At 46.6% G+C, this 15,370-nt stretch overlaps 2 protein-coding genes across 3 annotated transcripts; one reads left to right on the forward strand and one right to left on the reverse strand.

Annotated features, from left to right (window-relative positions):
• Nucleotides 1-148: 148 nt before the first annotated feature.
• Nucleotides 149-1,417, reverse strand: LOC131216756 (uncharacterized). The gene is made up of 2 exons (XM_058211329.1): nt 656-1,417; nt 149-595 (listed from the first exon to the last, which is right to left on the reverse strand). The coding sequence occupies exons 1-2, from the start codon at nt 1,355-1,357 to the stop codon at nt 461-463; spliced, it is 837 nt and encodes a 278-aa protein (XP_058067312.1). The 5' UTR covers nt 1,358-1,417; the 3' UTR covers nt 149-460.
• Nucleotides 1,418-1,765: 348 nt separating this feature from the next.
• Nucleotides 1,766-7,111, forward strand: LOC131215625 (neuronal membrane glycoprotein M6-a). 2 transcript variants are annotated; one of them, XM_058210127.1, is made up of 3 exons: nt 1,766-1,886; nt 4,352-4,822; nt 4,900-7,111. In XM_058210127.1, the coding sequence occupies exons 1-3, from the start codon at nt 1,883-1,885 to the stop codon at nt 5,175-5,177; spliced, it is 753 nt and encodes a 250-aa protein (XP_058066110.1). In that variant the 5' UTR covers nt 1,766-1,882; the 3' UTR covers nt 5,178-7,111. The 2 variants fall into 2 exon arrangements, with proteins under 2 accessions (XP_058066110.1, XP_058066036.1); XM_058210053.1 differs by lacking the exon at nt 1,766-1,886 and adding an exon at nt 2,458-3,166.
• Nucleotides 7,112-15,370: the final 8,259 nt, after the last annotated feature.

The raw sequence follows: 15,370 nt of genomic DNA on the forward strand, positions 1-15,370 counted from the left end.
TAATCATTTATTGTTCGTTTTATGTATGTAATTGAATCGGAAATATATCTTATTTACATGTAGCTTCAAGCGTTTCACTGGTCGGGGGCGTTTTTATCCGAGATCCGTGGGTTTTATACTTTTTTGTTTGGAAAAGTTGTCTGTAAAACACTTGCAACTACATGTAAATAAGAATAAATAACTCGACGACACTACCGACCGTGCGACGATGCCTGCAAAATACTGGTTGTTGTGTTGCTTCTATTCTTCTGCTACAACGGAAACGAGATTCTTGCCTCACGAGCCTAATCGTCAAATGTTCTCTTCTTTCTTCGTTACTTGGCTTTTGGTGATGTGCGTAACATGAAATAGATTATTATTTGCAACATCGACTGACCTGGATCTGGCGCTTTTATGAAGACGATAGCGCCGATCGTCCGCCGGGTGATCCGATCGTTTCATTGCACTTTACCGCTACCGCCTACAAGTGCTTTTGCCTTATCGTTTCGTCGATCACATCAAGACACTCGGACAGGGCGAACGCCTCCTCGCTCACAGTGGTCTTCAAATCGGGCAGGTTCTCCACGCTCTTAACGTAACACACGTCGTGGAGTGTCTGAAAGGACAGCATTGAACGTGGTGAAGATATTCTGATGATATGGCTGCCGTGCCTTACCGATTGCACTCGTTCCATGCTTTCGATCAGTTCCTTTTTGATGATCGGTTGGTAGCTGCGATCACGACGACGTTCAGCTTCCACCTGTTGCTGGAACTGTATCAGCAAATTATCAACTTGTTCGAATGATTTCACCACGGTGGACCACTCCTGCCGATAGAAATGGTGCACTTCCGTTAGGTCGATCTCCTCGAACGGTGCATTGTCGATCTGCTCCAAGGTAGATATCGCTTGTCGGAACCGAACAACCAGTGCTTCGAGGTCAACCGGAGAGCTATGCTTAGCGGACATTGATTTGCTACCGACGGTGGAAACATTCGAACAACTAGAGCTGGTGGAAGTATTGGCGACCACCGCCGGATTGTGTTCGGTCAGGACGCGGCTCTGGTGCAGCGACGCGGCACTTTTTTTCAGTGAACCCTGCCGTTGAGATCGAACCGTTGTTGGGCGTGCTCGTATTGCAGAGAAAAAATTGTCTATATCTTCTTCCCGCGGGCGATCCACTGAATCAGAGGATGGAAATTGCTGCGGCCAGTTCTGTTCCTCTTTCGCCAACGCCAGGAGTGTACCGGGAAGATCGTCGTCTTCGGTGGGGCTGCGAAGTTTCGTGCAAACTCTGGCCGCTTTACCGAGGTACCGGTTGATGTGATCCTGTTGGCCAATTATTTCCTTCGCAAGTGTATCGAACTCTTGCGTTTGCATTGCACCGAAAACAATATATTATCGAATAATGAACAATATTATCGATTATTAACAATATTATCGAACGTTGGACGCAATTAACAAAACAACGCTTTCAAAATAAACGGTAAACGTCAAACGTCAAAAAGCCGTGCAAAAGGTGTATGTGAGCGGGATGGGTCGCCAAGCCAAGATTGAGATACAATCCAAGATTCGAATAGATCTAAACATTTTTAGACGCCCAAACCTCAAAACGCAGCGAAAGTGAACGAAAGATGGCGTATCGAGGTTTTGTTTACGTGCACTTTGTTTAAGTTCGGCAATACTCGTTAACAAAGAGTGGTTTTGTTACTGAAACTATTCGTAAATCCACCCGTTCAGTTGTTTCACTCCCGCGTACGCTGCTATTTCAGCGCTGGACAATAGATTCGATTGGGCAATTTTACTTGGCAGTGAAAGGCGTGTTCCCAGTCTGGAGCATTCAAAGTGCTTCCTCGCATCTCGTCAACAGCGACTGGTTCCTCCGCATTCCGAAGCGGACTCAAAATGGGTGCGTATAACGCGACACGGTGACGTGTTTATTGTTTACACATTTCAGCCTCAAGTGTACCCGTCGACAGGTTGCGGTTCTGCGGACGGGTTAAATTGTGCAGATAAGCGAATTTATCGCAAGATAAGCAAAAGATAACCCACCCGAAAGTGCCACCCCGCACACACACACCAACACCACTGGACCGTGTGTACGTGCGAGTTTTTTAAGGTGGGGTTCAGTTCCGTTCGGACCACAGCTTATGGCCTTAAACTGTTCGTTCGGTCGAATGCTTGTTGAATTTATTATGGGGACTCAAATTCGCTGGCAACTCTAGTATTGTTTGCGTACGAAACAGATTTGTTGTCGTCGGCCAAAGCCAGTGGTGTTGGGCGGATCGAACACACAACAAGCAACATTGGCCCCACTTGTTGGCCATTCATTCATTGTGTGTCGACACAATATGACGGCGCTGGTGTTGGTTGTGTTTGCGCCTACTGCAGCGAAGTGGGTGTGAGGGCCGAATCGCTTCAGCTGAAGTACGTAACCACAGGTGGCCGTTGTTAGTTCAGAAACTTCCTTCATCCGCGTGCGGAGCGTTGTTCCAAAACCTGTACGTACTAACGGTATTGATCCGTTGTCAGAGTGAAGCGAGCATTTGTGATTAAAGTTTTAAATTTGCAAACTAATATTGCTCCCCGACAAAAGTGAAAACTCATTAGTCTCCCTTTTCGGCGAAGCCCCTTATTACGACCGCTCGACGTCAACACAGACCTCCTGCTAATGACCTTCCACACCGAAACCGGTCGATATAGTGGCGAAACCCAACGGTGAAGCGAGAGTATGAAATGATCCGTTCACTTTTAGTACCGTTCCGATAGCGGTTACCAGGTGTGCATTAATTCGTCAAATAACGAGCAAACAGAAACACGATAAACCTCCTGCGTCACCGGATTTCCGTGCCGTTACATCGAGGGCCGGAAGACGTGGCGTGACCACAGGAAGCAGGGGTGACGACGAAAGTTGGCGATCGACCGTGTTTTTGGTGCCGACAGTGAACACGCAATCTACCGATACCATGGCCTCGCGCAATCGGACACCGCCCGGCCAAATACGGGATGATTTTTTGCTCGAAACTAACTTTGACGAAGACGGTGCCCTCACGCGAGCCTACAACACGCTCCCACAACAGCAGCAGCAGCAACAGAACGGGTTGCAACGAAGAAGCATCGCTTATCGGTCCAACTTATCGGTGGATCGATACTCGGACACCACATTACACGGAAAACCACCACGCAAAGGTACCAACAGTGCCCGTGACACTTTCCGGATCCATCGTAATATTTGTGTGTCCATGTTTGTGTCTGTAAATCGTGACGTTCCGGTTGCATCTGTGACCACCAGGAGCACACAGCGCACAGCCCTTTCCATCAATGATTCACGTTCCAATCATACATTCCGCTTTGGGCAATTATCGTTCGTAATCGCAAACTGTGTTCTTGGAAGCACTCGCTGACCGTGCGTTAATTGGACCCTCATGCATCGAATTGATCGTAATGTTGGAAAAGAAGCATCGCATTTTCACACTAACATATACGCTTCTGTAAATAACTTTCTATTAATTCAAACTTTCCTAAAACCCCAGTTCCCTTATTCTTTGTTGATCCACTTCTGCCTAAACCCTCGGTCATCAACTTTCACCGAAACAGTCGTTTGCTGATGCTGCATCTGTTACGCATCGTTTCCGACGACCGCCGCATAATGGGTCCATTTATCTAACGCACATTCCATGCTGCTTATTCACCGAGCACGTGTAGGAATTTCTTCCCATTCTGAAGCTTTCTATTCCATTCCGGTGCTGACTATGGACACCGAACGCAGTGCACAAAATCACTTAATTTATGATATGTTTTCAACTTTTGACTGATCCATGATCCTCATTCTACAACTCGCTTCTCCGTGTTGCATACCAATCGTGTCAGCGTGGCGTAACAAATATCCCCGAACATCTGTTATTAATATGCTAATTCACCGATCACGTCGAGTTCACATATTTTGAACTGAACGCAGCATAACATTTCATCCCTGAAAGCTAATACGATCGGACGATATGGCTCGGTTCACGTGGGTCAAAGCGGACTCTTTATAAGACTGGTGCATAATTAACATACTCATTCTTTGGTTTGTCGAATTGCAACGCCTCTGCATCGATCCAGAAAAATTACCCCACTTATGCTATGTGTCGCAAATAAAAGAATTATTTTCTTTCATCAGATGCGCCCCACTTCATCCGCAAGTGAATTTCACATTTACTTTAATGAATATTTTTAAAATACATGTTTTACGACACTTCTCGTTTTTTTTATCATCACCGCTACACCGTTTTCTGTCCTGTCTAGTATCGGGGTCTTTGTCTTTTGCGTGGTTTAAACTCTGCATCCATTTCGCCAGTATTAATACCTTCTCTTTTGTCACTCTTCCCTCAGGTGGTTGCTGTAAATCATGCATTACACGGATACCGTACGCGACGCTAATTGCGACGGTAATGTGCCTTATCGGTGTCGGCGTGTTCTGCGGCACGATGTTCCGCGGCACCTCGCTGGCCATCGTAATGCTCGATCAGGTCTTCCACCTTCGGCTGCCCTGGATCGAGGCGGTACAGATGATCTTCGTCGTTATCGGAGCGTCGATGGCTGCCCTTGGGCTGATGATACTGTTCGTTGGCTTCCTGGCGACCGGTGCCACCCGCCACAAGGTTTACCGGGCGTGGGGCTCTCGAGTCGGGGGCCGTATCTCCTGTGCCGTCTTCATGGGCATCTCCTACGTACTGAACATCGTTTGGATACTGATCTTGTGCTTTCTCTCCATCGTAACGTTCGTGTTTACGGTGTTCTGGAACATGTGCGCCAACAACAACGTTCAGACACACCGTGATTGCATCGATCTGACGCAGTTCTGTAAGTTTCATACGTTGACCGCTCGGTTTGCTTTCACAAAATGTTCTCTGCTAACAATTCGTGTTGGTCCCCCGCAGACTTCATGTTCCCGGACGGAGTGAAGCAGGAAGATATGAAGATTTGCGATCCGGGCAAGGTGAAAGCGTTCTGCAAGGACGGAGTGGAGAAGTGCGAGATCATGTTCATCCTGGCGACCGTCTCCTGCCTGCTGATCATACTCAGCTTCGTGCACTATCTGATGTGTTTGGCCGCAAACTATGCCCACATTCGCGATCACGAAAAGTTCCAGGAGCTGCAGGAGATTCAAAATCTTACCGAGATGGAGTATAGTGCCGCGTCAAAGGACCGGTTCTAGGATACGGCCCAGGAGATCTATATCGAGCACTGCACCTGAGGGTGGCCTTCCAAGGCAGCATCCGCTGTACGAGCAGCTTACGTTTAAATTTGCTCCTCCCGTCTAAGACGGTTGCTAATTACTAGATCCCGGCCACCGTGCACACGTTCAGCGTACCCTTAAAAGGAGCATGCACCGCAGTTCTTTATTTGGCACCTATTTTCACCATTTACGTTAAGTTTCGTGGCGCTAATGCTGTTTGATATAGTTAGTATCTTTTGCTGAAAACGTTCGTTTTCTGTTTGGGCACAAACACAAATTGTGTGTTACAGCCAGCACGCGGTATAGTTTGTTACTTAGGCATCATTCCGTCCAAACTCACAAATGCTTTTTTCGTGCTTAACATATTTCGTAACGCTTCCTTTCCCGGTCTGTCTTTGATTTGGCCCACGGCACAACGCACGTGCCATCGATTTACTTATCACGTCGCTGCACGGACACGAGCGCAAGCTTACTGCCCTATATAGATACTCCTGGACCATACATGTTAGTAGAGATGCGTAGAAACATAAGCAACGACACAACAACAAGACCGATTGACCTCTTGAAGCAAGGGAAGGACGAGCGCGCAAATCGAACCAAGATATCGGAAAAGAAAACAAATGAACAGCCAATAATAAGTCTGACAATGATAACAATAAGCAACAAGCGACACTCCATACGAAACTTCTAAACCATCACCGATCAAATGCTCAAAATGCATCACATTGCATCACAGAAACCGTGAATCACAAACACGAAACGCAAAGTAGCAAAGAAACACATATCGGTATAGGTTATCCGTCGAAATGAACAATATTTTGTCTGAGTTTTGAGATCGACCGACGCCGCATTTATGGATAAACGATTTATTTTACAGAGAGTGCATGAAGCAATCGAGCTAAATTTGCACAAGAATCGAAGCACAACGTTTTGGACAACGCACATAACTACAGATCTTCATCCGTTAACACATTCCAGTGTGATAGTATAACTCTGCGTAAGAAACGGAAGCGCGTCGGAAAGATATATATTTTTATATCTAAACAGAGCAGATGATTCGAATGAGAGGGCGACCAGTTGAAGGAAGAAAAACCATTAATAGATATGTCGAGCGGTTTGATGAATTCCATTCGTGATCTCCTCGAGTCATGCAGATGGAAACGTTTAAAGTTAGAGACATTGTTCGTATACCGTAAAAGCGGCGAAACGTGGTTTCATTATAGAGAAGAAAAGTAAACGAAGAATGAAGAGGAATACCACAAGTGAGAATCGCTATTCCGGCAAATTTTATCATAAAAAACATCAGCAATAGCTCCAGCGACTAAGAATAACGTGTCTTTTTCCATAACATTCGCTGGAGGTTTCCAAAGGAACGGGATTGTCCGGTCCAGTGATTCACTTTTTGGTAGCTTTTTAGATCGCTTTTCTCTCCGTTTCTTGTTGAGACGGGGAGGTATTGTTTTTCCGTTGCCTAATGCCTGTAGTATTTATGTCCGCGATCGTATATATAAACGAGAAAACGAAACCTTAGATTAGCCTCTACAGACCTAAAGTATTTACAAAATGCAAGCAGCATATACTGCAAGACATTCCAGTGTCGTGTTCTGTTGTGCTGCGAATGCATGCATACAATCAATTGAATTAATCCCCTTTTTGCGTAAGTGTTCTCATATTTAATCGTCGCTCATAATGCACTCTACCCGATAACGTATATTTCTCTCTATCGATTTCCTATTCCAATCGTGTACGACATTCTTCGAACTAAATAGTGAGCCCTTTTGGGAAGACATTTGCATCGTCGATCATTTTTCCAGTCCACTGTCTATCTATTTCAGTCTAAGCATTCATTGTAAAAGAATAAGAACATTATGCGAAAAGTTGAATTTCAAAAATTCCAACGGAGTAAAAGAAACTTGATTTCTAGAAACTAGATTCTAGCGCAATCATAAGACGTTACATTTGCTTCCGTTACGTAATTAGATTTAGGCACTACATCGTGAGGAGAAAGCGAGAAAGTTCTGCAACAATCATTTCGTACAATCATGTTCTTTCCTTAAGAAGCTATACCATTAGCGGAATGTTGATTTTCCTTTATTCCGGAATTATTATAATTGAAATAAAGAAATGAAAAGATTTGTACTTTATTTTGGAGAAGATAAGAACGAATATTTTTAAATTGAACAGAGTCTCCATTCGTTTGCTGAGATTTAACGTTTCATTTGAAACAAACCAAATCCTCTCGGCAATCACACTGTGTATAGCAACCTTGTGCGTGTCATATGAAAAACGTCAACAACTTCGAACGAGCACGAATATAGTTGTGCTCGGTTTCTGTCTCTCTCTTTCGCGGGATCAAAGCGAGGAAAACAAACTTTTACTCGGCAAGCTGCCTTAGTGCGAAAGAGAAGCAAACACTGTTGCGCTCTCTGTCTGGCCAGTTTTTGTTTGTGTGCGAAAGAGACGCAAACCATTGTGAGGTTCAAAGTCAGGTTCAGCCTCAGAAATGAAATTCAGAGAAAAGGGTTAAATTTGAGAGAGCCGTGGAAGAGTGAGTTGCTGCGTGTGTTTAGTCCGTCGAGAAAGCGTCGGCTCGCGGATTTAACGATACCGTTTTATCCACGTACAATTGCAGACCGCTGTGAATTGAATATTTCGATTCGGGCCAAGCCGCTTGGTTTTCTCTCGGGTAAGCGTAGCAAGCAAAGTTTACTTCATATTTGTGCTATCAACGTGTCTCCCCGTCGATTGTGCTTTGTGAAAAACTCGTGGTGTTTGGCACAGCAGGGGACCGGGTCGGGGGGCCGGGTAGCCCGAATGTGTGTTGGCAACGTGATGCAGCATCCGGGATTATTGCCGTTCTTCTATCGCACCTCCGCCGATCATCGTCGTCGATTGTGTCTCGTGTGAGCGGAAAACGGAAAGCAAAATTCGCCAGCGAAAACGGGCACAAGAAAGAGCGAAAGAGGCTGATAAAGGGTGGTGAAAGAAATAGAAAGAAGAAAAAGCGTCAGGAAGGCCGATATTAAATTTTCACGCGGTGGCTTTGTGCGCGCATGTGTTGTACACCTCGCTTTCGGTACTCGGAAGGTGGGCAGCAGAAGCCTCATCCTTCTAATGCCTGTGTATGTGTGCGTGTATGTGTGCACCGATCGGATCCATTTGGGGAAGCCGCACAGAAGACACCGAGGGTGGTGAAAATTTCTTTTTGCCCAGCGTTTCCACAGCGATTCCACCTCACTTGCCGGGATTCTCGTTTTCCCGGCCGAAAGGATCTCATCACGCAATAGGACTTTCTTGGTTCCGCTCGGCAGTGTGGCGCGAGTGAGTGCTGATTTTATTCAGGAGTATAACGTGGTGCCAAATGAAGCAGCGAATGTAATGAATGTAATCAACTTGAATTTATATCTCTTCACAAAGGGGAGACTGTGTGTTTCGTAGCAACGTAGAATCGTAGCATGCCAGGATTGAAGTGGTGCGAAAGTGTCTCCATCGTATCGTAACCAAAGAGTCCGCCTGGTGGACGCAGGAAGTGGCCTGAAAAAGCTCGAAATGGGTGTACAAGGTGTGCCCCAGTGTTCCCGCCCCGTCTAAGCCACCCCACCGAGAGGGGCGTAGCGTACTGCTTGGGTGCAGAAAAGGCCAAGTTTTTTGCATTTCAATGTCTACCACCGACGACCGGTTGTGATCTAAATAATCCCTCTAATGTTGCCCGAGAGAGTGAGCGAGTGAGAGAGAGCGGAAAAGAAAGCGAGAGGGAAGGAGAAATCGAGAGCGAGAGGGTTTGCAAATTGCACAAAAAAACCGTATGCCCTCAATTGGATGTGTTGAAGCTGGGAGCAACGCGACGCGAATTTACTCTAATCGCGCCATCCGCATTTCCTCGTGTTCCTCCAGCAGCTGCCGGCCGGAGTAGCAGGCAGGAGTACCTTTCGGATCGACAGCTTGCCGGATTGAGTCCGCCCGACCGCCTTGGCGTGGGCCGGTTTCCTGGTCGTGATGCCGAAGGTCAGCAACGCCAGTCCCGCCGAGCGGGCAACGTCGCCCCACGGAAAAATGCTGCGAGTCACGCAGAACGCGTATTGAAATCGAACCGGAATTCGCCCTAGAATCGGTAAGTACATGTACTCTGGTGCTGATTGTCGCATTTCTCTTGACTTCGTTTGAGATAATGATACCGGACTGGTCTGGGACCGGATTCATCTAAGTAACCCTTGTGCTTCGTGGGATTCAAACAAGGAAATTCTTCTAAAATTGGAGCAAAATGATTGATGTTTCTGTTTTAAATCCCAAAACCTTTCCATGGGCCCATGAGCAGGAACATGCGACGGCGCTAAAGAGGCTGAGAGAGGAATGAATGGCAAACAATTGCGGAACAAGTATGTAGACCGGCAAACGCTCGCGGAGATAATTACTCGTGTGACGGCTGGGAAGTGAAGCAAGTAACGTAGCAACGACCCAGTATCATCCGCCAGAAGCTGTCAGCCGTTCGTCAGCGGGCGAAAGGTGGCCTGTAAAATAGGAGAAAAATGGTACAAGTCATCTCCGTTGAACATATAACCCAGTTCTGAGGACAGTGCACTATTATACATAGCTACCTATGTATGGCTTTGTAGTAGCAGCAATGTTACAGACCCCAACCCTAATTGAGAGCGAAACTTCGCAAAGTGCACGGATTGCCATTGCACCGGAAAGGTCTTCGTGCCCATTAGTCCGGAAATAAACATGCGAATTTTCCCTTCGTAGCCGAATACTAGACCTTGGCGCCCGCTAACGCCAATGAGTCTACGCTTAATTTTAGCACGTTCTGACAAATCGGCTTAAAGTGGCCGTGCGTCGGTCTGTGGTATCAAAATGGTTCGACGGATCAGCAATTTTATTACGCCACTGCCGAATTTACCTTGGAGTCGAACTGTCGAACGCAATTGAAACGAAAAGGGGCCAGAGTTTGAACCGATTCGTGTTAGAACATTTCTTATGCTTTGCCATAGTAATAGTCTGATGGAAAGTCACAATAATAGGTTTGTTCTGTTCAAGCATACCACTGACGGTTGATGTAAAATGGGAGGAAACCTCATCGATGCTGCTTAAAGTTTATTACTTGTTTTAGGATTGCATCGCATCGGAACAATATCATCCGGCGTGCATTGCCCTCAGAACGGAACCAATAGCAAAGGCGTCCTAGCCCTGCCGCCTGCTGCAGCAGAGGTTGGACTTTGGATCCGTTTTCCCAGCTTCGGTTGAAACTGTGTTCACACACTTGCGCGCGCGCCCCGGTCGGTGCGATTTCTGTGCTACAAACAGCCATCACAGAGACACAAGCAAGGGCGGCATGCTGACGGCGGTCTCGACATGCATTCACGATCAATCACCGTACATAACACAGCATACCGGGCCGCGGATTGGCCGGGGTCGCCGCAGAGCGCGTTAAGCTTCTACATTCCGTTACGGGTGGCATCGAAACGAGAGCGGAACGGAAGTGAAAACGAACACGGCCACGGACTGGGTGGTGGAGTTTGGACTGATTTTTTTTTTTGCATGCAGCGTGGGTCGCGGTGAAACCCCGTCTCAAGCGCATTTGAAACCCTACATTCTTTCCTTCCCAACGGCACCGGCGCGGCGGGCGCTATAATCAACGCATCAACCCGTCCGTCAACCGTGCGGACGGTTGGGCGAGATAAAAGAAAACACTTATCACTTATTATCCACCCGTCCGTCTGCCCAGAACGGGGTCTAACGTGGTGGTGCTGCTTCAATTCCTCCCAGGAGATGGAGTCACGAGTCCTAGGCACACAAACACACGCACTCACGAACTGGAATCGGGGCTTGTTTAACGGCGCAAAGCAGAGCACATATGGGGCCGGCGTGCGGCGTGCAGGCCGCATCCGTAACGTAATGATCCCGTAACGTCCAGTGTCCAATCACCGGAAAATTGGTCTACATTCAGACTGGTGCGAGAGGTGCGATTGCGTTCATTTGCTACAACGCCACTGGGGACCCGGTGGTGGTTGTCCCCAGTTCAGAAGAGACCAGTTTTTAGTCATTTTGCTGCAAACTGATAGAAGGGAATCATTTGACAGAGGAATATTTTTTCAACGAATTAGGTTCCATGGGTCGGTAACTAGTGAAGCTGTCATATAAAATTAAGTTCGCATAAAATCATTATAAATCCCTTTCAATAAAAACTCTGCACGGTTCGTTGGCTTCAGTGACCCAAATGCGCCAGCCCAAATGGCTGTACTTTCTCGACCTATCCCGTAGCGACCGTGGCCAATTAACGTCCCGGCAGGGTTCTGGTGCATCGGTTTTGGTAACCGCATGAAACTGCTTGCAAAGAGCTATTGCATAGCTTCCCGAGATAAATTAATCCCGCCTGTTTTAGTTGCTCAACGCTCAACGGATCGGTGAGCATGATCTCCTATTTTCGTGCCACATCGAATCATCATAATGCCCGGGTGCCTCGCAGAGAAAGGTCAAGATCAACAGACAAAACCAAGCCAACACAAGTGACTGCCTTGGTTTTATTAGTGAAGCTCGCAAACCACCACCACGGTACGCATCCACCACCGGATGGGTGGATGTGACGATAAGTTGGGCCACATAAAAATAGTATCACTCGGCGGGGCACTGATGATGCTAAAATGAACATATCCGGCTGCTGCGAGATTGGCGAGGGTAAGCAGGCAAGATTTGAACGCCGCAATCTTACGACGTAGCGGCAGATCAGTAGCAATCCGTGTGGTCAAGAAGTGCTGGAATGTCGCTCGCTGATAACGCGTAGCGCACCGAACACAGCGTCTTCGTCCAGTTTCGTATTATTTCTGCTGCAATGGAGAGAAAATAGTGTCGCTGTCTAACCGTTTCACCTTCATTCGCGCTTTAAACAGTTTCAGGAAAGTGTTCCGCAATGGCGAGAGCGACCGTGGAAGGAATGGTCATTACATTTGTGTAAACTTTTCACAGTCCACGTTTGATTTCTCTTTGCCAGAGGTCGCCAGCTGCCTGTGGGTGCCGGGGATCAAAATGGATATTTATTCCTGCATCAAAATTATCGACGAATGTAGGTTACCACGTGCGTCAATTGTGGTTCGCATCGCGCACGGCGCGATTAACCACCGTTATGGTACTTAACTTTTCCGTAGATGGGGTTTCGGGGAGCTCTGATTCACTTTCAACACTTTCAATGCATACACTTTTACTATCGCCTATACGTGGGCCTCGAGAGTGAACTTGACATTGGCGCATTTTTGGCTGCTCAAGAAGATGCGCTCATTTAAAGAACTCCCGAATGCTCTTCGGCTCACTAATTCGTTCGATAAATTTTCAAATAAATCGTTCCAACATGTTTGCATTCATGGTCAATTAAAGTGTACTCCTATTCGGGACGCCCTTTGAGGTGCTTCGTTTTTGTGTATTTCAGTGGTCATTTTTGTACTTTGATGGCCAGTGAAAATGAAATGTGAGAATGATTAAATGAAAACAAAAACCCGGCCCATATAACAATTTTCCATTTTTTTTAATCATATTCTATCATACTCAATGCCTTGCCTATTTATTTATCTTCTGCTCATAAATATTTTTCAATTGAACCTCCTTTTTTAACGGCTTGCGGAAGCTTCGTGCTCCGATAAATAAATATTCACCAACATATTCTGCCAGCGGCTTCCCGGTACGTGAAATGTCAATCGACATTCGTGTCACGATCGCGATCGTCGCACACCCAGTGCGGTTCCGTAGAAAATGATTTGTCACAACAAATGGCAAGCTGCTCGGTTTGGTGATGACGACGACGGGCGCGATATTTCAAACCGACCTGATCTTCTTCCCGACGCGCCGGTGGTCGGCACGTTGCCCGGTTCCCGTCAGCTTCGGTGATGAAAAATAAGTAGCCTCCGTCGTCGTCGTCGTCGTCGTGATTTACTCATTCTTTTTTAAATATCTCCCCTTAGCCTTACAGTCAAAAGGCGTATGATCGCACCCAGACACGAGGACACGGTTCAGTTAGCGATATCCGCAAAATATGTATAATCTAATTAGAAGGATTCAAATTGGAAAGATAACCCTGCCACACCACGGTGCTCGGCTGCTGCTGATCGTCACAACCGACTGAACGTGCCCCGGGCACTGAAGGAGGCTTGTAGGTCTGGGGGTCTGCGTGGGTATCTTCTTCTGTACTGTTTCAAAATTATGCTTTCGATAAAATATATTTTTAGTCCGTAGGTGAAGAAAGAAAAGTCCTTGTCTCTGCCGCCGTCATCAGCACGGTGACCGGGGCCCCGTTCAGCATATTTCTCAACACTGGCGCACGTGGCGTCAGCACAAATTTAATGGTGCAAGTAAGACGAGCCTCTCTCGTTAGCTGAGCAGGGTAACCAGCAAACAACCTCACAGTGGTCGTTCCGAGGCCATTGTTTTGCGTAAAGGGGCATTGGATCGTTCCCAAACGACGCCATGATAAAGAAAAAGCATCGTGTTGGGGAGACATTTTGGGTTTTAATTGCGATGGGGTGACGTTTGCCATTAATTGATAGGACAGCTACCGGTAGCATTTCCCCTTAGTCTGACTTGGCAAAGTCCCCGTGTTTCTATTTTTTCGCGAACATCATTGTCTGAGCTGCGTTTCAGTCAGATATGTGCCATCGCTTGTCATTTGCAATATTGTCGCATCCGTCAGAGGTTTTATTACTTCGCATTCGTACTGAGGGATCGCTGATAGCATCACGTAATGCCCCTCATAATAATTATCACATCGCACGCCTAGTCCCATCGATCGTTGCTATCAGGTCGCAAAAATGGTAATTGGTACACCGGCTAGTCCATATAATTAGCAGCATCGACCAGTGACAGATGGTTGCTAATTCTCTTCATTCGCTAGCGGTGGATTTGAATCATCGTCCGCGGGGCTGGACTTTCTGCTACAACCTGCACCTAGCCGCTGATCCTTTGATACACCAGTCCCTTGGGTCGGAACAAATTAACTCGGGAAAATGGTGGTGAAAGTTTGGCATGAAAATGCTGTCAGCTCTCACAAGCTGGAAGTACCGTGCGTGTCAACTGTGACTAATCTGGGGCCTTTTTTGGTGTGGTTTTTTTTCTCGTGTGTGTCACCCAAGTGGGGAATAGAAATTCACACCTTTTTTAATGTTCAAATTCGCTCCCAACAAGAAGGGAATTTTTTGTTTGCTGCTTGCTTTACGGAAAAAGTGCTTTTTGGGGTAATGATTCTAAAGGTTTCTATTTAGTTACTTTCCATTTCGTTTACTATGAAAACTATGGCTATGATAAGTTAGTTATTGCTTATTATGATAAGATATTACCGTGGAAATGTTGCATACATGTTGCAGAGAAAATAATAAATTAGTTTTTAGTTTAAATTATATCACTTTGAGGTGATAAGACACAACTGTTCGTAAAATATTCATGGAAGAAGCCAAATACTATATTTTAAACGTATCTATTCGAGAGCAAAGTATGTGCAGCAGCATTTAAACAAAAACGACGTTAACATCTCTCATTGTCCCTAAAAACTCAAACGTTACAGAAGTGTATGTGGCAAACGTCCTTTTCTTTTCCTTTGACTGCCAGGTTTCGCCGAATTTCTCAACCCGCCAAAAGTGGGCAAAAAATGGTGTCCAAGCTTAGTGCCCAACCCTGCAAAGCGCGCTGGTGGTCAACGATAGCTACAAAAAAAATACGCCATCCCAACAGCGCGCGAAGTCAACGACATGCCGCAAATAGTTCACTTTCGCTTGTGGCATGTTCGCGCGTGGTGGTCTTCTACCATCCGTTTTACCCGTTTTTCAGTCACTCCGGCGATGCTCACTTAATCCCGCTTCTGCCCTATTGGGGGGGCTATAGCAGTGAGCTGAATGAGTCCACCCGGCCACCAGGCATGCCAATATGGTCCAGTGAGCTTTCTTCAGTTACCACCGCCGCGGCTTACGGTGGTTGCACAATGTGCAACCGATCAGGCGCAAGATTTTCGCGTTTTTGCTCCAAGCCCGCTAAACGGGCCTTTTCCCTAATGGCCAAGTGGTTGCGAGTTTTTGCTATTAATTTGGCCGTTCCAACGGCTAGAGATGAAGTGTAAGTGCTGCTACTGCGGCCTCCTGCTGCCAATGGTTCGCTTCCTTCCTGCTATGATATATAATTTTACTGTTGCGGTGGCGCATTTT

The sequence above is a fragment of the Anopheles bellator genome, chromosome 1 (assembly GCF_943735745.2).
Source record: "Anopheles bellator chromosome 1, idAnoBellAS_SP24_06.2, whole genome shotgun sequence".
Taxonomy (NCBI): domain Eukaryota; kingdom Metazoa; phylum Arthropoda; class Insecta; order Diptera; family Culicidae; genus Anopheles; species Anopheles bellator.